General features: G+C 33.5%; 2 protein-coding genes across 5 annotated transcripts; one reads left to right on the forward strand and one right to left on the reverse strand.

Annotated features, from left to right (window-relative positions):
- The first annotated feature begins 1,350 nt into the window (after positions 1–1,350).
- On the forward strand, positions 1,351–4,206 carry LOC105794306 (uncharacterized). The gene is made up of 5 exons (XM_012623419.2): positions 1,351–1,893; positions 1,997–2,119; positions 2,552–2,651; positions 2,806–2,909; positions 3,534–4,206. The coding sequence occupies exons 1-5, from the start codon at positions 1,489–1,491 to the stop codon at positions 3,816–3,818; spliced, it is 1,017 nt and encodes a 338-aa protein (XP_012478873.1). The 5' UTR covers positions 1,351–1,488; the 3' UTR covers positions 3,819–4,206.
- A 284-nt stretch (positions 4,207–4,490) lies between these two features.
- On the reverse strand, positions 4,491–9,816 carry LOC105794307 (hypothetical protein). Of its 4 annotated transcripts, none has more exons than XM_012623420.2 (9): positions 9,114–9,814; positions 8,779–8,878; positions 8,430–8,486; positions 7,681–7,825; positions 6,939–7,021; positions 6,149–6,210; positions 5,962–6,058; positions 4,870–4,919; positions 4,491–4,751 (listed from the first exon to the last, which is right to left on the reverse strand). In XM_012623420.2, exons 1-8 carry the CDS (start codon positions 9,434–9,436, stop codon positions 4,893–4,895), a joined length of 894 nt encoding a protein of 297 aa, XP_012478874.1. In that variant the 5' UTR covers positions 9,437–9,814; the 3' UTR covers positions 4,491–4,751; positions 4,870–4,892. The 4 variants fall into 4 exon arrangements, 2 of the variants coding, with proteins under 2 accessions (XP_012478874.1, XP_012478875.1); XM_012623421.2 differs by having other exon boundaries at positions 7,708–7,825; positions 9,114–9,810; XR_001133851.2 differs by lacking the exon at positions 6,149–6,210 and having other exon boundaries at positions 9,114–9,816.
- Between the last annotated feature and the right edge of the window lie 15,132 nt (positions 9,817–24,948).

Genomic DNA, 24,948 nt, shown 5'->3' on the forward strand with positions numbered 1-24,948 from the left:
GTTTATCCCTCTTCTCAAGGCAAAGAAAGAGAGGCTTATGATCAGACCCAATAGCAATGTCAGCATATGCTAAACAGTTCGGGAACCAATTACACCATCGAGCATTACATAGGATTTATTGTCCCTATTGTCGGCCCAAGCAAACTCCCCTCCCTGAATCGGTAGATCAAACAAATTACATCCAGATATAAATTTATTAAACTCCCAAGCTCTTGACGCATCAATCGGATTACCTCCTTGCTTTTCATAGTTGAAACGTACGTCGTTAAAATCTCCTATACAGCACCATGCTTTATTGCACCAGTGATTAAGCTCTTTAATAGCTTCCCAAACTTCCAATTTACCCTTAACATAGGGATGTCCGTACACAAAGGTACCTTTTTCCGTTTCAACAGTTGTATCAAAGAAATTCTTAGTAGCTACATAGACCTGAAGATTCATATTTTATCGCCACCACCAAGAGAGACCTCCTGCAGTCCCCGTTGGATCGGCATACTTTGAGTAAACATAGCCCAATCTATTCCTGAGTTTTTCCAGTTTTGAGCCCCTCTGTTTAGTCTCACTAAGAAATATAATGTCGGGATTATGTTTTTGATAAACATCCCTTAAAGCCCTAACAGAGTGTTGTTGGCCTAAACCTCTACAGTTCCAAGCCACAATATTCATAATAAGCAAACAATAATGCAAAGAAAACCAATCATAAAGCAACAATCCATCAACCCTGAGTCATCTTTCAATGAAGAAGTGAAATAACCAAACCAAGATCAAATCATAGAAAACGAAAGAGCAAAAATAAAAGTGGATTCAAGGGACGACTCGAACCTGACGGAAAAGCTGAAAAAGGAGCCCACTGAAGAGAAGAGTCCTCACAACAGAAACAACCAAAAAAGCTCCCAAAACGAGCCAATCGAAGAATCCAGTGAGACTCAACTCTCAGAAACCCACCGGCAATGAAAAGAAAGAAACACCAGCAGCCTGAAAACCCCAGCTGAAAGGAAGCAACTAGCAGCGAGCAAACACAGAAAAAAGAACTTCCGGAGGGAACCCAAACGCTCCGACAAAATCCCGAGATAAAACGGAGAAAAACCGGCGAACAAGAGTTGAATCAAGACAGCCCCAAGAAGGACCCTGTCTCGCACTTCGGCTTCAAGAAGAGAGATCAAACAAGAAATTTCGACAGATACCCACAAGTTTCGACGAAATCTTGAGACAAACAGAGAAAAATGGGCGATCACTATTTATTTGCTCCTTTTGTACGTGGCGGGAGATATTGGAGGGAAAACCATTTTCTTACAAACGTATCTCTTAGATATTAGAAAAATAAAAGACCGAATTTAAAGATAAGATTATTAGAAACTGGTGGATTTGGGCCGAAGTAAAAAATGCTAATATTTTTTTTCCCTCCAATATCTCCCGCCATATACATAAGGAGCAAATAAATAGTGAAAGTAGTAAGAGAAGAACCTAAACACCTGAGAGAAGTGCGAAATGGAGAATCCAAAATCAGCGCCGACGGGTTGCTACAAATGCGGAAAGACAGGCCACTGGTCCCATGACTGCCCCGACGCCCCCAAATCCGATCATCCCAATCCCGGAAGGCCTGGATCCGGTATCCCAAATCCCGTCGGAAAAGGCTGCTACAAGTGCGGAAGACCCGGTCACTGGGCTCGTGACTGCCCCGATCAACCCAATCTCAACGCTTCCTCTGCCGCCGCCGCCGCCTCCCTCAGCTATACTCCCAATCAGCTCCCTAGATCCGAAAAGCCCAAGAAAGTATCCAAAAGCAGAACCCGACCCAAGCTCACACCCGAACTTCTCCTCTCCGATGATGGTATCGGTTACATCCTTCGCCACTTCCCTCGGGCTTTTAGGTACCGCGGTCGCAGTCACGAGGTAGATTACTAGATTTATCTTCTTTCTCTTAACTTCATATGATTGTTCTTCTTTTACCTTTTTTTGGGTGATTTAATTAAGCTTTAAAGTTTTTTGCTTTTAGGCCAGTGATTTGGGAAACTTAATTGAGTTGTACAGAGAGTGGCACAAGCAGTTGCTCCCTTATTACTCTTTTGATCAGTTTGTACATAAAGTGGATAAAGTTGCTTCTTCCAAACGTGTTAAGGTAACTCATTCAACCCTTAATTTGCAGTGTTCAATGACTTTTTACTGAATTTAGGGTAAAGTAGTTTTTGTTTCAAGGGAGTAGCCTGCAAGACATTACGCGATTGGCTACCTCTTACTCATAGCTTTGGGTTATTGTGATATTATCTTTTGAGACTCTAAAATTTAAATGTACATATCGAGACGAGGTTTAATGTTTAACCATTGAATTTCACGTATTGTATTAGCTATTTTGCTTTGTTTGAGATTGTTCGTGTTGATCTGGACTCCATAGATGTTCTTTGTTTTCCTAAAATACAGGCAGCTTTGATGACAGTAAATTTAAATCCCTTTAGGTGCCGGTGAATTTGCTTTAGCATCTTCATAATTTGGACAGCTGAGTAAATTCTGGGTATACATAAGCATAATTCTTTTGTTGCATATATCTTGTCAGAACTGTATTAGAGACTTAAGAGAGCGAGTTGCTAGAGGAGGGGATCCTACAAAATTGCATGAAAGTCCAGATGAATTTAATGGCCCCAGCGATGGGCAAGGTAGGCTGCAACAGTGCCTGTTTTTCTTTTGGTTGTAACAGATTCCATTTCCATGTCGCCCATTTCAAGTATGTTTATTTGTTTTATTGCTTAGAGGCATATTATTGTATTGCTCTTTAAGGTAACAAAATAAGCAACCCTCTCTTTATTGTAGTGGCTGGACATTCTGAGGAACAAACTCATGTCCACTATGAGGTAGATCATGTAGATGATATTCAAGACAGCATGCTTAATGAGATTTACCAGAAAGTTTCTGAGGTAATCGTATTCCTTTGAACTTGTTCTTCAGTTGTCTGTTCTTTCTGTTATACTTGTGAACTAACATCTCAAGTCAATAGCTAGTAGTGTGGGGGGTCCTTTAGTAAAAGGCTTTTTTTAAAGGAAAATCATTACCATGTTTTCTAGAAACTAAAAGCAATAATGGATAGTATGCTTCAAGCATTCTTAAATTGTTATGATCCTATGGCATTTGGTGCATTCGTGTGTGTTTTTTCCTTTTATCATATTGCTGCTTTTGATATTTGTGTTTCCGAGTCCATTTGATGCCAAATTAGTATCCCTTATAACAATGCAATTTTTACATTAAATGGATGAATTGGCTTTTAGCTATAAGGAAGAATTTATGTTAGGGAATGCTGAAAGTGTTTACATCATTGCTCCTAGTACTGGATTTGGCTGCTTCTAGAAATGCATTTATCGGTATTGCTTAATTCACGGCCCTACTTAATTGTGCATTTGGCTTCACGACCCAGTCAGACTAAAGAATTTAGTTTATGCATGAGTTCGTTTTTATTATAAGTGTCATGTTATAGGCTTGCTGTTGTTTCAATTATGGTGTGGTGCTAATGTTTAACAGAGGTATGTTCATGTCATTGACCACAGGAACCATCTCATAACATACCCACCCCTATGGATTCTGCTGAAGTACTCGCAGCTAGTGGCTCTAGGCTGGAACAAATGCCAAATAATGAAGCTAACTGCTCTACTGAAGTTCATATTACAGAACAGAGAGCTCGGATGGAAGCTAACAAGTTGAAGGCACTGGAAAGAGCTGCATCTGCCTCTAGTGATCAAATCACAGAAGAGCAGCGTGCTCGCATGGAAGCTAATCGGTTAAAAGCATTAGAAAGAGCAGCAGCTCGAGCCCGATCTTTGCAGTCAGCTTGACTTCAACTGTCAACTATTACTATTATTGTTTTTTCTTTCCCCTGCTTTTTGTGCACTTTCCTGACTGGAATTCCGAGATGCAGACAAGTAGGGCATCATACTTTTGCAAATATTATAGTCACTGCCTTCTTATGAGAACTAACGTCATAATGGCATCATCTGTAGTATAGCTAGGCATTGTTACTCTTCTGCGCTTGTCACTACATAAGTTTTTGCATTATAGCAGAAAATGGCTTCTTTTCTTTCAAATGTTACAGCTGGTTTTGTGCACAACTAGGAATTTGAGTTTTCTAAGATTGAGTTTTGCCATTGCTAATTTTACTATGTTATGGACGAAGGTGTTTTATGGTGAATGGTTTAATTCAATTTGAACGTGTTTGTAACTGAACCTAACCTAACCTGATTTGCTTTTGCTGTAATCTCCAACCTGCTTTGGATCTCTATCTTTTGAACATATTTCAGGTGACCCGTAAGAAACTACAAAAATGAAAGCTACAGATTAATGAATAGCAACTAATATTTGACATCATCAGGCATTCTAATTCGTCTTATACTGAAGCAAGATGTAGCAAGTTATAAAAAAAATTATATACATGAAGCTTCAAATGCAAAATCCAGATGAATCTGTTAGAAGATTATAAGCATCTGGGTTCTCATTATCTGGTGCCTGGGTTTGACATAAGGCGGGTGAAAATTTTGGATTGCAAAAATGGGGTCTTTACAAATTTTCCATTGTGGCACCCAACGTGTGAAGAATGTTTTGTACACGAGAAACAAGAGCATAACCTACAAGCTTCTTATGGATTTACAACTAGAAAATTGTTTGTAATTTACATAAATCAGATATATACCCAACCTCAATCTCAACAATTCCCTGTAAGTATCTTGGCTTGGCTTGAGATGGATCCCGCTTGGTGAGCTAAAAATCATCAACTGAGATAGAAGGGAAAAAATACAAGGTAACGCAAAGTGTAGACAAGTAAGCATCATAGGAAAAGGATATTTAGTTTCTCATGGTGATTGAATAAACCAATGAACAATCATTGCTTACTTGTTAAAACATTCGCAGACCGCCTATTGCCTAGTGGGGCAACTAGTTTCCTGTCATTTAAATCTAACATTAGCTGATAGTGATAACAGAATGGAGGGTTGACGGTCTAAAATTCAACCCCTCCCCCACCCTCTGTTCAAATGTAAGATGAGAACCAGAATTCTTTAATACAGTCAAGTATATGTGACCTAATTAGAAAAAACTAAGATGGCTAGATGCCGGGTTGTAAGTCGTCAACAAAGAGACAATACTGCAATGATGGGGAATGATAAGTAAAAGAAGGATGCTTTGCCAACTGACATGCTAGCCAACAATTTGATGACACTGCAATTGTAGATCTAACATTGAGATAACAGGAAAGACTACATGAGGGTTTGATCAACCAGCTATGAAACAGTTCAGTACGACAACTTTACAGAACAAAAAAATTGCTAGGAAAATGAGGTTTGCAGCACTTACAGTGCAATAAAATAAAAACAGGAAAAGGATTAACCAGCCACGTTGGAAAAAATTTGGTCGAAAGGTGGTGACAAATGGTCTACAATGGTACTCACACAGAAATGAAGTTTGAAGTGCCGACAAAGAAGCAAATGCAGAATAGGATGCAAGACACAATAAAATATTGACATTGGATAGGAAGGAACAGACCGCACGAAACTTGGTCAAAGATCCTTTATCATGCCACACTGTTTGGTGAATAGGCAACTGAAAGTGAACTCTTATCCTTTTACTCTCAACAGTAGCCAAAAAATGTCAAATTTCAATTCAAAATCAATATTACATCAAATCGTCATAAAACTAGTTAGAGGCCTAGAGAGGGTTTGAGTGAAATAGGGAGTTGAAAGAGATTAGAGGTGTTAATTAGAGAGAAAAATACATGTAATAAAAGAATAAGGGGGAAAAAGGTCATAAGGGTGCCCTTGCTAGAATGGGAGCAGGGGAGTTCATGTTTTCATCATTTCGGAAGATAGAGTTCAGGATGTTTTGCAAATCCCATAAAGTGAACTTCAGCTTATGGTCGTTTATATAACCCACCTTTTTGGCCATCCACTCCAGCACATGCAAACTAAATCAATTTAAATGATAACCTACCTGAGTTGCACCAGGCAAGATGCTAATTGCTAAATCGTCATTAATGGATACAGGCAATGGTGGCATCCGGCTCATTAAACCTGGCATGTCTCTCATGCTGAAAAAAGTCACAGTAGAAATTAAAAACCAGAAGCATAGGCAACATGTAAACCCAAAAATAACCAACATATAAAGAACATTGACGTACTCATTTAGAATGGCAGTAATATTGTTCCTTGTGTGACAGAAGAGATCAATATTATCCTGTAACTGTTCATACAAATTTTACTTAATGAACCAACCTCAGAAGACTGTTAAAAAGAAACCATATATGATAATGAGGAGAAATTCTACCATGAGCTTCACTAGAAAAAGCTTAGGAAAAGCTTTTACCAAAATAACTAATGACTTACCTATATTGGAAAATCATTAGATATTTTGGTAAAAACTTTTCCTAAGCTTATTTTAGTGAAGCTCATGGTAGAAGTGCCTGATATGAGGCCATCACATACAAGGTTTACATGAACATGTTAAAAAGGACTAGACTAGATGTATAGAATCCATGACCTCCTCCCTTGAAAGAAAAGAGGTTCACTGGACAATAAAACTTCTGTCAAATAGAGTATCCACCAACAAAACTGTGGCGGCATGTAATAATACAATCATAACTAGAAGCATATGGACCTCTTCAACAAGAACCATGACATTCTTATTGCATGTAAATTCCTACATTCATCATTTAATAGGCAGTTGTTACCTTATTTAACCTCTTGAATTTGACATGGCAAAACCTAACATAACCTGCATACTAACCATTTAAATACTGTACAAATTTAACCTCTTGAATTTGACATGGCAAAACCTAACATAACCTGCATACTAACCATTTAAATACTGTACAAACAAGACAAGGTATTCATCTCATCTAACACCTATTACTATAAGATTGCATGTTGCCAATAAAATAATTGCTGCGAACTAGGGCAAGGTGCACTCACCTTGAATGCAGAAAGGTTGGACGTGATTTGACTAAAAGCTTGAGAATTTTGCTTCAAAAGATGTATAACTGTACCACTGATTCCTGGGACCCACAACAAAAACATAGCAATGCTGTTAGGTTTCAAGCTTCCTCCTGAAATTGCTTTACTTTGTCTTGTGAACTATCAAACAAGTTCAAACCAAACTTGTCCACTTACCATACTCATTTTAAAATAACAGATTTAATATCCCAAAAAGGAAAGAATAATGAGCACAAATGTTGACACTTGACATAGTGTGCTACAATATGATTAAATACTACCCAAAACCTTTTCTAACTAAATTCCTTCCATCAAATAATGTTGCTTGAGTTTTTCATTTCCTCAATTCGGTTCTTTAAATCAACATCTTTGACACCTAGGCCCAAGTTCACTTATGGATAAAATATTGAAGCTTTTTCCCAGGTAAAACTTGTCGACGCATATGCTTGAAACATTTACAAAACCATTTTATTTTCCAGTTATTTCAGAAGACTACAGATCAATCTCATAATTTCGGCAATAATAACTGTAATCCACATCAGACTATAACTTAAAACCCCAAAATCATAATTTCTTAAACCTAAATTCATCATAAACATCATCTTGGAAGATTACCCAAAAGTTAGTCTTACATTACTTGAGATAACTGGCAGATGCGGACAAATATTGATAGAAAAATACTAATCAAAAGCAATTGCAACTAAAAGAAACATATCGATACCTCTAGCTGGTGGTATTAAATACAAACCTTCAGAAGACATTCTTCCATTCTGGTCAAGATGGTGCATCATGAGAGGATATGCAGCCATGTTTTGTGGCAGCGCTGAAGGCATATTCACCTTCAAAGATGATTCCACAAGCTTACCCTGAAGAAGTATGAGCTTTAAAATACCAGTTGTTTAATCATATTACATCCTAAAGACATTAGTCTATTTAGGAAATTAGAGAAGGAATCCCAGTTATGACATTCAACTAAGCAAATTGAGATACAAAGAATTTACTTAATGTTGAATTTTTAGTCATAACTAACAGCTTTGTTCATTATTTGACTTCAAGGAAAGAAAGCAATTGAGGGAAACTGTAGTTCTTTTACAATAAAAAGTATAAAGCTTCACATCCAAAGGTGTGAGTGAATCAATGTGCTCGATGAACTAGTGAACAAGCTTGAACAGCGATGGGTTTCTCAGAATGAAGCCTCACAAACTAGGACTGCATCACTGATCAAAGTTAAGACAATATTCTTAGGGCCCAGGGAGCAGTACAGACAGAACATTCTATGGACAAAGAGATTCTCATAGTTGATACCAATGAAAACCCATTTTATACAAAGTTCACAATCAAATGGAGCATCCAATTCTAAGTGCTTCTTCTCAAGAAATTTAACTAACATGATTGAAATCATTTAGGGGGAAAACGAACTAAGAAATCAATATTAAGTGTTGTGTGAAGTTACATAATTCATCAGCATACCTTCCTACTGTTCACCTTTTTTCCCGCATTAAGTTCTTCAGGTTTCCTTCGCTTTCTCTGCCAATTTGCAAATATAACTTTATCTCTTAAAGCAGATGAATCTACAGATGATTTTAAATACACAAATATGATGGCTAAGAATTAAAAAGAACAAAAGCACATTAACAGATCAGTTGAGTCACACTTGCTGCAGTCAATGCCAAAACTAATATTGAACATGTACACCAGTATATCAAAACTAATAATTTGCAGGCCAATTTTTCATACACAGTAAATCACGTGATACAAGAAAATAAAAAATAGAACAAATAATGGAAGAAATGCATCATTAAAGAAGCAAGGAGCTTACTTGCATCCACCTACACCTCAACGCAACATCACGTACAGTTTTATCAGGCAAGGTAGCTGCAATCTTTATGTACTTCATAATACTTGGTTCATCTTTATACCTATATACACATACATTAAAGTAAAAGCCAGCACTTAATCTCATCTCAAAAAGAAGACATACCTAATAAATACCTCCTTAAAAACAGTTATACCATAAAACGTATCAGCAAAAACACACATTAGAGAATCTATTACTTACTATTAACTACGTTCACCTGGACTAGGTTTCCTACATTAGTAGCACAAATTAGAAAACTTGCATATACAGTAAGAAAAGAAATAATTATTACATACTTTTCAAGGCTGTCCTCCAATATATACTGTTCGTCAATAGACCACTCGACAGCAAACCCTGCCTCATGCTTCTGCCCTGAAATTGAATCAAGAAGCAGGGAAGATCCAGAAGAATTTCCAGGTTGGATTAAGGCAGGGGAGCTTGTGATAACACTGGAATTGCCAGGCAAGATCGTCGGCAGTGATGCATAGTAACCACTCATCGGAATCATCTCTGAACTACTATCAATACCAGCTGGTTGGAAAGATATACCGTGCCGATTCAAGATAGAACCTAAACCATCTTCATGATGATAAAACCCAGTGTTCGATTCTGTTTTCATTTTTTGTTCTTTCTTTCTCAGCCGATTTCACTCAAAATCCACTTTACCCATAAACTCAGACGAAATTCAAATATAAAAAAACTTCCTTACTTCCACCTCATTATCTCATGCTCGCATATCAAAAAAAAAAAATGTATTCATTTCAGCTGCTCAAAAACTTACAGGAGAACAATACCAAAAACAGTAACAAAAATGTCATATAATCCTTAGCTTTGCTTACTATCTCCATTTCCTTCAAAAGAGAACAGATTAACTTGGACCGCCTTCCATGGCTCCACCCAATGGGAGGCAAAGCTTTGCAAAGCAAAGAAGGGAATTAAAAGGGAAACCGAAAGAAGTTGGGGTTTTTCTGGTGTTGATAAAGTAAATTTAATTTTTATTTGAAGTATATTATTAAACTCATAAATTGATATTTGCTGATATTGGAATTGAACAACAGTGCGAATCCCCCTAAGCATTTGATGCCAATTATTGTGGACTCTCCACTACTGATCATGGTTCTAGTTACCAGGCCCGACCCGAAGGCCTGGCCGAAATATTAGAAGGTTTGAATAAAAATATAAACTTGAAAAATGAGTTTGGATAAAAATATAAGGCCCTTTTAAAAAATGGGCTAAGCCTTGGGTAAGACATTTTTGACCCAGAACCAAGCCCAGCCCGAATTCACTAAAGGACAAAAATAATCTTCTCTTTTTTTCTAATGTTATTTTCTTGTTGTTTTCTTCTTATTTTACTACTATTTTACTATTATATTGCTACTATTTTTTTGTTATTGTTTGGATATTGTATAAAAATTATTTTATTGTTAATTTTGTTATTATTTTAAAGGCATTTGTTAATTTTGTTATTATTTTAGAGGCATTTGTTTGTTAAGTTGTATTTATCTTAGTGTTATTTAAGTTTACATATTTTTTAAATTTATTTTCAATTTGTTGGCAAATATTTATTTTGATGTTTTTAGTATTTTTGATGTATTATATATATTTAAAAATTATATAAAAATTAATACGGGAAGGCCAGGTCAGGCTTGGGCAAAATTTTAGGCCCATTAGTTGAGCCCGGCCTGACCCATGAGCATCTCTACTTTCCACTCCTTTTTTTTTTTAATTTTTAAGTAGATAAATTACCAAAACAGTCAATTTTATTTATCTCAAGTTACATTTTAATCAATTATATTTGAAATATTATATTTTAGTCACTTATGTTAACACGTGTTATAACATTTTAGTTACTAAGCCGTTAACGGTATAACGGTAAGCTGATGTGGCACGGTTGAAAGTCGAGAACATCTAGGATCCGTCTCGCACAAAGCAAAAGTACTTTTTGAGAAAATTTTATTGCTATAAATATCACAAACCGACTCGATTTTCAAAATTTTAATTCTCCATTGTGTAGAAAACCGTTTTCAAATCGAGATTTTTCCAACAATTGGTATCATAGCGAAGTTGTGTTATGTTTATAGTATAAATCAATACTGGAATTTCTTTCTTCATATTTGATTAATTTTTGATAAGATGTGGCATTTTTATAAATATTAGTATGTTTTGGGTTATGTTTGTAAATGAATGTATTTTATCATTTATATGATAAAATAATTATGTCAAAGTTGTGATTCCTAGAAATTAAAGTGGTTGTAATTATTATTTTAATATTTTTTCAAGATATGTAATTAGATTGTGGACTATCATCTCCACGTAGAAATTATTTTATTTATTTTTAGAATAATTCATGTGAGCCGGAAATAGAAATAAGTATTATGTAAACGAATTTTTCAACAAATCTTTAGGAACCAAAACACATATAAGATTAATTGAGACAACACAATCCCTAACCAACTAGCAAAAGACCAATGGTGATTCAGCGGTGGAGGCTACTGTTGGTTTGCCAGTGGTGGCTGGCAGTGGTCCAACGTGTTGGATCTAGTGCCCTAAGTGTAATATATTCATTTGTAAACTTGTAATTATTTTTTGAACAGATTGGTTAATAAAATAATTCATGGATTACATTAACATTCTTTTGAAAGAACATAGTGATAGCATTATCATAAGCTTCATACATAGACAAGATGTTGGAACGTTATGAAATGATCGACTCAAAAAAGGGAATTCGACCTTCTGTATCAATATTTCATCTTTATTTGGAGGACTGTCTTAAGACAACAGAAAAAAGAGAAAACATAATAAAGGTTCCTTATGCTTTTGCAATAGTGTAACAGTCCGATTTTGACCCTAATCGGAACAGTAGTTTCTGGACCACAAATCCGAGTCTGAAAAGAATTTTTTAGTATTATTTTCTGTGTCTGTGATATTTGAATTTGATTGTGTGAAATTTTCGTAAATTAATTTGACCATTTGTGTGTTTAATTTGATAAAAGGACTTAATCGCGAAAAATGCAAAAGTGGCTAGGTAATTGTTAAAGTACTTTATTGCTATGGTTTTTCTAATGTGGGGTCCTTATGTTGATATTATACTAAATAAATTATGAGTGGACTATTATAGACAAATGTTAGTGGATTTTAAATGAATAAATAAATGTTAAAATAGAAAAAATAGGTATTTATATGTATTAAATAAAATAAAACATGAAAGTGGCCATGCATTTGGCTTTGTTTTGCCGAAAATTGAAGAAAAAAGAACACCTTTGGTGTTTTAAACATTCGGCAGTTTGGAAGCTAAAATTTATCAAGAATTAAAAAAGTCGAATTTGGATCGGGGAAAGACAAAAGTAGTCGAATAGCCGAATTAACAGTCGACGACATCTAAGGTAAGTCAATAAGCGTTTAAATGTTAAATTAACTACGAATGTATATATATAAATATTTGTTATGCATGAAAATGAATTAATCTATAGCTGAATGTATATGTAATTGTTATGCAGAGAAATGAATTAAACTATGGCCGAATGTATATATATTTGTTATGCATTGAAATAAATTATTTGAAATTACATAGGTTATGGCGAATGTGTATATATATATATATTTGTTATACATTGAAATGAATTAATCTATAGCTGAATGTATATGTAATTGTTATGCAGAGAAATAAATTAAACTATGGCGAATGTATATATATATTTGTTATACATTGAAATGAATTAATCTATAGCTGAATGTATATGTAATTATTATGCAGAGAAATAAATTAAACTATGGCGAATGTGTATATATATATATTTGTTATACATTGAAATGAATTAATCTATAGCTGAATGTATATGTAATTGTTATGCGAGAAATGAATTAAACTATGGTCGAATGTATATATATATATATATATTTGTTGTGTATTGAAATAAATTATTTGAAGTTACATAAGCTATGGCCGAATGTAATATAGTGAATTGTTTATATTCCGAGAACGATTTATTTAGATGTGAATTAGGTGAAGAACCATTTTTGTAAGTTCGGGCTTTATACCTAGCAGGCTCTGTGCCGGTGAAATGTATTGGGCTTTATGCCTAGCAGGCTCTGTGCCGGTGAAATGTATCAGGCTTTATGCCTAGCAGGCTCTGTGCTGGTGAAATTTATCAGGCTTTGTGTCTAGCAGACTTTATGCCGGTGTTTTATATAAGGCTCTATGTTTAACAAGTTTTACTTGAGAAATGGTAAAAGAAAATAAATGTGCTAAGAGAGTTAAATGATTCAGGTATGTATTAACCATTTGTTTAATTAGTGATAAGGTAAGTTGATTGTATTAAATTGTTAATAGTTTCAAATGTAATTTAAAGTATGAGTTATCTATTTGAGTATATCCATATTTCGGCATAATGATTTATTGAATATTTGACTTTGCTAAATATTTATGTATATTTGGTCATATGATTTGTTTATTTAACTTAATGATTAAATAAGTATCGATATAAATATATCTGTAAATTTTTGCTTATGACTTACTAAGTTTTAATCGCTTACTTTGGGTGTGTTCAATTTATTTTTATGTTTTATAGATTTTGGAGACGTGTTACGAGCTCAGGGATCGTCAGCATAGTCTATCACACTATCGACTCGCCTTTTGGTATTTTGTTAAGTTTGAATCCGATTTTATGGCATGTATAGCATAGTTGAAATGTTGATTTGGAATCAATGTATATAGATGAGATTATTAGCCATGCGAAAATGGCTTATCTCTTTTGGTTTGAAATTTTATTAATGCATTAGCTTTTATGGACTAAGATTTAGTATATGTTCATATTATTTTGTGCATGGTTTGTTGGATTTTGGTATGACATATAATCGGTTGTGGTGTGATATTTAAAAGGTTATATTTTGATTTATTGTTTTTGGCATATTGGATTGAGATGATTAAGTAAATTGTATGTTTGACTTAATCATTTGGATTTAGGATATAATATGTGATATAGGGATATTTGACTTAATTATAAAATAAATCACATGCTAAATGTGAGAGTATTGCATGAGGTTAAGTTGATTATGTATAAGTTGGAACCGATAGATATGAATTATATATGAAAAATCAATTGGCTATGTTATGATGGTATATGCATAGGTCCATTTGAGGTTAATATTTATGAGTAATTGTACATGTGTATAGAAGTTGTATGTAATATTAAATTTAATCATGTGCTCATTATGTTAGAACTATAATATTTTGGTTATGGCATATTATGTGCACAAAGATTTAAATATTAAAAAAAATCTTACTATGTTAAGGAATAATTCTGCTAAGAATTTTAGATAATAAATAGATTAAATTTATTTGTTTGGTTTTAATATGTGTTCAGCTATGGTACATAAATTTAATTAAAAAAATTTTATTTAATGAGTTCTGTTATGTCCGGTAATACCTAATAACCCTAGATCCGGCGACGGACATGGGTTAGGGGTGTTACAAATAGGAAGTCTCATGTATGTTATGTTGCGCACACGTCCAAATATTTGTTCTGTAGAGAGGTTGGTGAGTTGATATCAGACGAATCCAGGACCAAGACACTGACAAGTAGTTATGCATATTCTCAACTATTTACGAAGAACGAGGGATTATATGCTTGTGTATTTTGGAGAAGATCTTACTCCTATCAAATATACTTATTCTAACTTTTGAACTTGTCGGTATTTGAGGAAATTGACATTAGGCTGTGCTTTTGCCTTAGGCGGTGAGTTTATACTGTGGAGAAGTGTCAAGCAAAGTTGTACTCTGGACTCCACTATAGAGGTCGAATATTTGGCTGCTTCTAAGGCTACAAAAGAAGAAATATGGGTTCGAAAGTTCCTTATGGATCTTGATGTCATTCTTGGTATGCAAAAAGTTATCACATTGCGTTGTGACAGTAGTGCGACAATAGCTAATACCAAAGAAACTAGAAACCACGAAAGGGTGAAACATATTGATAGAATGTCATATAAAAAATGAGGCAGCTGTAAACGAAATCATGGATGTAGTCAAAGTCGAATCTGAGGGCAACCTTGCGGACCTGTTTACCAAGACTCTAATATCTAGGATATTTGAGAAATATGTAAAGATCATGAGAATGAGAAATATGACTCATCTACTTCACTAAGGCAAGTGGGAGACTGTTGGATCTTGTTAGCTCGAAAGGATCAACTCGAGAACACCGATATGGAAGTTGAATTAGCCTTTGAGATGTTGTGGTGGAAGCAATAAAAATTGTGCGACAAAGAACATAAGGATTTATAGTGGTTCAACCCTAATTGCCTACTCCACTACCTTAGCTTACCACAACAAAGGATTTTCCCAAATTTACTAATTTGGTAACTTTTGAGTACAATGTTTAACCTTACAACTCCCTTAAGATTTGTGCCCCAAAATCTTAAGATTGCACTCCCTTAAGGTTTCTACCCAAACCATAAGAATTAACCTTCTCTTTAAGAGAACAAATAAGCAAACTAACAAGTAATCCTTACAAGATTAGAATGTTTTCCAATTAAGATCTAATACAAAGAAGAACACTTGAGCTAAATGAATACAATGAAAGCTCACAAGTGTTTACAAGAAAGGTATGAAAGAATTAAGCTATTAGGTTGTTTTGATTGATCTTTAAGCTTTGCACATATCTCTTATTGTTGTAGGAACTTTGGAAGATGGTATTTATAACTTTTAATTGATTTCCAATCATTGTGGTTGTTGGGAAAGTGGATATAGTAGTTGGGATGAAAATACCAATTTATTAAATTCACCTACAACAAAAGGTATCAATATTTTTTCTACGAGTATCAATACTATTAGCATTTAATACCTGATTCAGTGACCGTTGAAATTAGTTTACAACGATACCAAAGACAAATTATCAAAACCTGGTAAAAGGTATCAATACTTTTTGTAAAGGTATCGATACTTTTTGTGTAATTTGAAAACATAATGTCAATTTGGTATCGATTTTAGAATGGGTATCAATATCTTCAAAACTATCGATACTTGGACAAAAAGTATCGATACTTTTTATCCTAGAGCAATACTAACTTGTTTGAAAATAGTTAAAATATAATTGAAAATGTTTGATTTAATCGAAACTAGTTCAACTTGATTTTATCAATTGTTCAACTTAACTTTTTTCAAAAACACTTTAATTTGTTATATCAAAACATAGTATCAAATAAGGCTTAGTTTAACAAATTCCCCTTTACGATATAACAAAACATTTGGTAAATTTATTTTGAATAGATTGCTCCCTTAATAAAAGTTATTTTCAATTTAAGCTCCACTATATAAAAATCATTTTTAATTTAAGGCATAAATATTTGGAGCATAAAAGTTTGAAATAAGCTCAAATTTGACATTCATTTTGTTTTGAAAATTTGGTCACTAATCTTGGCATATAAGTAATCAATCAACCATAAAATTTACCTTTCTCTTCCCCTTTTTGTTATATCAAAAAAATAATCAAGAAAAACTTAAGACGAAAAGAATGTGGTTAGTCCAAAGATAGATATTAAAAATAAAGAACATACTTGATATTCATCATCGGATGAATCTTTATCACTCTAAACAGCAGCATAAGTCTTTTTGTTTTCTAGACCCTTTCTTTTTAAGTTAAGGACAATCATACTTGATGTGTCCCAGTTTCTTGCACTCATATCAAATAATGAGATCTTTCTCCTTGGTAGATTCAAGCTTGATTCCTTTATTCTTTTGAAAATTTCTTCTTTTGTTGGACCTCGTAAATCTTTTAAACCTTCTAACAAACATCTCTATCTCTTTGCCTTCATCTACCTCTTCACTTGATTCACTATCATCAATAGTAGTGAATTTTAGAGCTTTACCAACATTCTTATTCATAAATCTTTCTTTTCCACTCCTTTTGTTAAACCTCATCTCATGTGTAAACAAAGAACCAATGAACTCATCCAATATGAAGGTTTTTAAATTCTTTGCTTCTTCAATAGCGGTCACTTTGGCTTCCCATGATGTAGGTAAGCTTTGAAGCATCTTCTTTACCACCTTTTCATTTGGATAAGTCTTCCCATAAGACTTCAATCCATTTATGTTGTGCCTTCATGGGTGACTTCAAGCTTGTCCCATATCTTTTTGGCATTTGAACAAGACGAAACTCTACTATACTCATCCGAACCAAGTGCAAAAACTAGAGTGGGCATTACTTTGGCATTTAGTCGAATGCTTCTAATATTTTCCTCATTCCATTCATTTTTTCTCTTTGAAACAAAGATCTCTCTTTTCTTTTAAGGTATGGAAGGACCATCCATGATGACGTCTCATACAGTAAGATCGTTGGCTTGTATGAACAACACCATTCTAGTATTCCAATATGAATAATTTGCACCATCGAAATAAAGAGGTTTAAAGATAGATTGAGACTCACCAACCATAATGGAGTTGGAAGAAGATGCCATCTTGTGCAATTTGACGAGATTTGAGCTACCTCGAGGATCTTCTCTTGGTTGTTAAACCATCTTTAGAGGCTAGCTCTGATTCCAATTATTAGCTCAAAAGGATTAACTCAAGAACACTGGTAAGGAAGTTGAATTAGCTTTTGAGATGTTGTGGTGCAAGCAATAACAATTGTGCAACAAAAAACACAATGATTTATAAAAGTTCGACTCAAATTGCCTACTTCACTACCTTAGCTTACCACAACTAAGGATTTTTCCAAATTCACTAATTTGGTAACCTTTGAGGACAAGGTTTAACCTTACAACTCCTTTAAGATTTATGCTCTAAAATCTTAAGATTGCTCTCTTTTAAGGTTTCTACCAAAACCATAAGAATTAATCCTCTCTCAAAGAGAACAAATAAGCAAAGTAAGAAGTAATCCTTACAAGATCAAAATGTTTGCTAATTAAGTACAAATACAAAGAGAACACTTGAGCTAAATGGATATAATGAAAGCTCACAAGTGTTTACAAGAAAATGTATGAAAGAATTAAGCTCTTAGGTTGTTTTAATTAATCTTTAAGCTTTGCAAATGTCTCTTGTTGTTGTAGGACCTTTGGAAGATGGTATTTATACCTTCTAATTGATTTCCAACCGTTGTGGTTGTTGAGAAAGTGAATATAAATTAGAATGAAAATACCAGTTTATTAAATTCACCTACAACAAAAGGTATTGATATTTTTTCTACGAGTATCGGTACTATTAGCATTTAACGCCTAATTCAAAGACCATTGAAATTAGTTTACAACAATACCAAAGAGAAATTATCGAAACTTGGTAAAAGGTATCAATACTTTTTGTAAAGGTATCGATACTTTTTTGTGTAATTTGAAAACATAATGTCAATTTGGTATCGATTTTAGAATGGGTATTGATATCTTCAAAACTATCGATACTTTTTGTCATAGAAGCAATACTAACTTGTTTGAAAATAGTTAAAAACATAATTGAAAATGTTTAATTTAATTGAAAAACCATTTTAACTTGATTTTATCAATTTTTCAACTTAAATTTTATTCGAAAACATTTTAATTTGTTATATCAAAACATATTATCAAATAAGGCTGAGTTTAACAGATCTGGTGCCCTAAGTGTAGTATAATCATTTGTAAACTTGTAATTTTTTCAAATAGATTGGTTAAAAAAAATTCATGGGTTACATTAATATTTTTTGTATAATTTCCTGATGTGGTTTTTGCATATAATGCAAAATAGAAGCAAATATTAGCTCACTAGTTGTCTAGTGTTTAAACTAATACTAAGCCTTTTTATGTGGTCAGATCATAATACAGAAAGACAACTTACATTAGTAGACGAACATAAACATGTCCTTAGTCTAATTAGAAATGAGCAAATCGATTGAAAAACTAATATGCCGTCTATCAAGTCCAATTAGGGAGATGCCTTGTATTAGGCATTGGAACGGATGACTCTCAAAAGATAGAGACATAGATGTGACTAACTAGACTGGTAGTGCATCGGGCTAGACCCAAGCAAAATAGATCCTGAATCCGTTTATTGATTTATTCACTTGTGATGTTCATAGTGTGTCATACCTTAATCCTGAGTGGATGATGGACCATGTATGCGCGACTTCTATACGTTGATGTATGTAAAAGCCCAATTCAAATAGATAAGGAACCAAAAGCTAGTACGTTGAGTATACGATTTCTATAATATGTAGCATCATTCACAATAGTAGAATTTATATCCTAAGACATGTATAAATGATATCCCCTCATTGGTATTGCATAATAGATGCAAAGTAAACATAGCCATGGGTCGTTCGTCTTTGTGATGAATGACTTAATTACCATTTGATAGTAATTGACTTTTCATGAATGAATGTAATGGTTACCAAAGATAAAATAGGATCATATTGGGAGCGTGAATTTATCCCAAAGAGATTAAAGATCTCCTATAAGGGTAACACACTTATAACAAGGTCATTGAATGAACACTGGTCAAGTTGATTTTGTAATGGTATGTTATTATGGAGTGCTCAATCATGATACTATAGTGGAATTACTTCATGACTAAATGAATTTATAATTAATAGACGAAAAGCTAGAACTTAATTATAAATCATTTGAGCCCTAATCACATATGTCCAATCAATCCCTTCGCTAGCTCGTTGAAACCAAAAATGAACTACATGTTGAATCAAATGAACAAAAATGGATAGGAATGGTAAAGTTAGAGAAATGAGAAATATTCGAAAATGAATGTGGTTTTCTCACTAAGCATGAAAATGGCGTGAGAATTAATTTATGGTTTTTGATTTATTATTTAATTAATAAATTAAACAATTGAAGTTCAAAAATAGAATTAAATTAATTGGTCATTATGAATCTGTTGAATATGGAAAAATTAAATGTAACCTCCCCAACCCGGCACTGAAATGGTTTAGTAAAACTATCAAATTTTAAAAAAAAAACTGTTTAAAACGTTTTCTTTAATTTTTGAAGAAAACTTAGCGTGTTTCAAAAGGGATTACAATTTAGTTTTAAAAATTGGTTGATCTTAATGATTGTTTTGCAAAAGTATTCTAGTATTATAAATGAATATATTTTTCAAACTTCATTTACTTAGTCATGCAGCGGAAAAGTGATCATAGTTTTAATAAAAACCATATTTCATGCATGGATAATTATTATCGATATTTGAACAATTTATAATTAAATTAAATGTCATGCATGCTATATAAATCCCAAAACCTAAGTCCCATCCCACAGCTTAAAATTAAAACAATACAGTCTTTGAATAACTGAAATTTCAAATAAGAAATCTAAAATACTTTTAAAAAAATCTGAGCGAAACCTTTCGGATGTCGTGTCCATGTTCTAACCCAGTGGGTTATCTATAAAGATTGAAATTAAAGGGGGTGAGCTTATGAAGCTCAGTGTGAATTCTATCGTAAGTAAATCAATGCAAACAATAGATGACTTATAGAACATAACAAATCTCAGAACAATCACACTCATATAGTGATTCAAAGTATTAATTCTTTAGATCAACATATCAATATCATAATATTTTCGAATTCAAAGCTTATATATGCACATGCTCTTGAATGGTGATGCAGTTTCAATTTATCATAATAGATCCTACCGAACTCCGCTACATACCACAGCAAGAGTTTCCCAAAACTCCTCTAGATTTACACCATGTTGTGGATAAACCACTCATCGTTGTGGATGAACCACTAGTAATAAAAAGGGTGGATGAACCACCGAAGTATTTTGATAAAAAGCTTTTACAAACAAGTTGCTAGTACGATGTGGATAAACCACTCATTGGTGCAGATAAAAATTACTAGTACGGTGTGGATAAACCACTCATTGATGTAGATAAATGTTGCTAATACGGTGTGGATAAACCATTCATCCGTACAGATAAACTGCTTATACGGTGTGCATAAAGCATTAACGGTGAAGATAAAGTGTTCACACTTCCTTCATTCATATCGTCCCACCCTATACAATGCAATATGACATGCTTATAGTAAATCAATACGATAGTAATAAACATGCTTATAACATATCAATACAGTAGCAATAAACATGCTTATAACAAGTCCGTATGATAGCAAAGTCATGCTTAAGATGTACTCGATTTAACGGTACCAAAAGGCATGCTGAACATGCAATCAGTAATACAGAGGCAATATGCATGTATTGTCCATATATTATGCATATAACAGTAATGATTCAGTCATTCAAATCATAGCTTTCAATTATTCATATTATCAGGGGTTCAAATGTGAGTAATAAAACTCTAAAAATAGTTCGGGGATGATATAGAGACTAAATAGAACAATTCTCTAAATTCTGGGTAAAACTATAAAACATGGGTCACACGGTTGTGTGGCCAGGCCGTGTATGATGCTAGAGGCTGTGTGGAAGGGTTACATGGCCGTGTGGCTAGGCCGTGTGTAAAACGTTAAAATTACCCTACAGGAGAGACATGGCTGTGTGGCAGGCCGTGTGGAAGGGCTGTGGCCGTGTGGTTCATGAACTAGCCTAGGGTTTCCAGGGTACATTGCCATGTGGGGGGCTGTGTGGTCCACTCATGTGGCCTTAATCCTATACACGATCACTACCGATTCACTTGGGAAAGTGATAGTACTAGAAAGAACATATGTTTTCTCCCTACTTATTGGTTAATTTGTCCCCATTTAGTTATATTCAGCACATATTTTAGCATTTTCAGTTCAATAAATTGCAATTTATAACTTAGTGGATCTTAACCTATTTATCCTTAATTTTGTCATGTTTTGGTAATGATGTCGTTGCATGAGTATTTCCAGATTGCGCCTAGAATTGTCGCTGCACCTAAAAGCTGTCTGGATAATAACAAAAAGGTGCGAGATGTCCAGTCTGGTACAACTAACTTGTACGTATAGAGGCAGCATGATTCTTATGAAAGGACACCTGTGCTATTTGGATAAATATTAATATTCACATGAAAAAGAGAGAGTTTTTTAAGGGGGTATTATCTTCTTCAACCTATCTTTTGAAGCTTTTTGGCTATGGCAGCTTAAGCCTCCTAAGGGTGAACCGGTGTGAAAGGGATGTAGGTTAGCTCTTGATAAGGAACCTTGAGTGCGACACTAGAAGAAGTTGAAAGATCAAGTCGAGATTGTCTGGGAATAGTATTCTCCAATTGTTTCTTTTATATTTCTTTTATAAACAATGATGATTACTTTCTATTTCATGTTTGTACGGAAGTACACATGATTTCTGGGTTAAATGTTGTTTTATTCAATTTTTCTTCTATTGTTTAATCTTTGGGTTTGAATGTTTTTAGCTTGGAAGTGTTATTGCGGTCATTGACACTGGAAAATGCAGCGGTAGTTCAAGCTAACAAGCATGACAACGGAAGTTGCTTGAGGATTAGAGGAATTTAATCCACTTGTTCTTTATAGTGTTCCATTGCCATCATCGGAAGGTGTGGTTAATGTGCATGTTTAAGTCTTATATTAAATATAAAAGTTAAGCTTGGTAAGATATTCATTGTAATTTAATGCATTGACAATCACCTATCCTTTTATACCTTGTGAGCACTTAGTATTCTGTTGAATATTTACGTTGGGGATCCCAGTTTATCATTATCATATTTTATCTTAATGTTTTCAAATTATTGCTTTGACAACTACTCTCACAATTTATCTCGTTTCTATCTATTTATTGCACTGACATTGATAGACAAAAGACAACCATCTTCGTGGGATCGATATCCGACAGACTCATATCTATCTACTATACTTGCATCGACAGTGTACACTTGCACATTATTGCTGTTACTTTAAACAACTGATCAGAAAGAACACACACCTTTCATCGAGAGTCCAATCGAGGTTCCTCACACCTGATTCTGATCTGATTCACCTAAATTCGATCCTTCAAACGATATTTACAAACGAATTAACTATTAATTTAAAGATTTGTCAAGATTAACAAATTTGGCAAGAACCGTAAAAGATTGATTAATCGAACATAAGATTAACGTCGAATAAAAATATTACAAAAATTTAAAATCTAAATATCGAGAACGAGATGTACTTACCGATTCTTGGCAAAAATAGGGATGCTATTGACGACAATTACAAAATTGATAGAAAGAACGATTGAATGGAGAATGATTTGATTTAGGAAAGAAAAATAATTATCAACAATTAGGATGAAAATATGGTGTAAAGAAAAGAGAAAGAAAATAAAAAGAGAATAAATAGAAAAATGGAAAGCAAATTCTATTAGGATTTGAAAAAAGGCAACATAAAAAATCTAATTAGTAAAATAAAAGAAAAAGATTGTGGAATTCTAATTTTATTGGATTTTTGAGGGAGCACAAGATATGAATTCTAATTAGGAAAGGATTGGTTAAATTCCTAAGGTTTGTAAACCCTATGGGCGTCACTTGTAATTTTCCCAAGATTCGCTGATTTGAATTTAAAATGAACTGTGGGAAAGAGGGGGTTCGAACCTTGGCTTCTAAGGAGGATGATTCCTTAACCATAGGCCATGTTGCTCATTTCTTGTTTAATTTAGACACTTAATATGTGTTTTGGGGCGTACTTGATGAAATTACGAAATAAAAAAGGGAAGGAGTGGCTCAAACTTGGGTTATTGGGGAGGGAAAACTAATTCTTTACCATCATGCCTAAACTTTTTTCTTGCTTAATCTTTATTCCCAATTGTATATATTTAGGTGTGACTTTTATTCTAGGTTGCTAAAAATTAAAGGAAAAGAAATGGGAGGAAGGTAGCTCGAACTTGGGTCTCTAGGGAGGACTCTCTAAAACTTAACCATTAAGCCTATACATTTTCCTTGTCTATCATTACAATTAACCCCCTATATTTTGGGGAGTGACATTAAATATATTTTCTCATAGATTCTTTTACGGTAAGTTACATGATTTTAACAGAATTAAATTCGAGTTGAGAGAATTATTTAATTTGAAAATTAATTAATTTAGGATGTCTATTTTTTAAAATAGAAAAACATATATTGAGTTGGATTGAATTATAAAGTGCTTCCTAGTGCTGTGTAACAGCTTGTTTTCAGTGAAATTGAAACAGTGGTTTCGGGACCACAAATCCGAGTCAGATTGAAATTTTATTTTAATATTATTTCATGGACTGCATTATGATAGGAAAAATGTATGAAATTTCGATAAGAAAATTTTACCGATTTCATGTTTAATTGTTAGAAAGGACCAAATTGCATAAAATGTAAAAGTTGAATTCTAGTAGCTAAAAGGATTAAATAGCTACGAAATTCAAAACTTGAGGTCCTTATATGGCAATTAGACCATTAAATGTAGTTAGTAGATAAGCATGCTTAGTCATCAATGGAAAATTAAATAAAGAAAAGGATGAAATTGGAAAGAAAAGATGATAGGATGATGAATAATAAAATAAAAGAAAATATCATTTTATCATCATCTTCCCCAATTTACTTTTATGGAAACCCTAGCTAAGGGAAAGTGAGTTCAAGCAAGTTGTTTTGACTCAATTAGGTATGAATTATTGTCTCGTTTTTGTGATTTTTATATTTCGAAATTGTATTAACTTAATCTAGTTAATTTGGGGATCAATTTTCAAAGTTATCAAAGTATTAAAATTTTCTCATGGATGAATATGTTGAAAATTTTAAATTTATGGTAGAAAATGAAATGTTGTTGATAGATAAACAACTTTTGTAAAGGAAATTTTCATGAAATTGTGATTTAGGGACCAAAATGAAAAGATGTAAAATTTATGGAAAATTTCTAATTTTTTTGTAATACATGGATTGTTATTGTTATATGAAAAATTCAGTTAGGCTTGGAATAAGGATTAAATTGCATGAATTTCATTTTCCGAGCCTAGGGACAAAATCGTCATTTATTAAAAGTATAAGGGAAAATGGTAATTTTGCCTAGGATGTGAATTGGATGAAATTGAATGTGAATTGTATTAAAATGAGTTAAATTTACTCATATAGATCCGGATAGACCTAGTTCGGAATTGGATCGAGGAAAACAAAAAGTATCGGATTAGTAGCCTACGAAGATGAACAATTATCGAGATAAGTTCGTGTAACTAAATTGTGTATATTTATATGTATGAATTAAATATTGTATATGTGAATGTTTAATT

The sequence above is a fragment of the Gossypium raimondii genome, chromosome 3 (assembly GCF_025698545.1).
Source record: "Gossypium raimondii isolate GPD5lz chromosome 3, ASM2569854v1, whole genome shotgun sequence".
Taxonomy (NCBI): Eukaryota; Viridiplantae; Streptophyta; class Magnoliopsida; order Malvales; family Malvaceae; genus Gossypium; species Gossypium raimondii.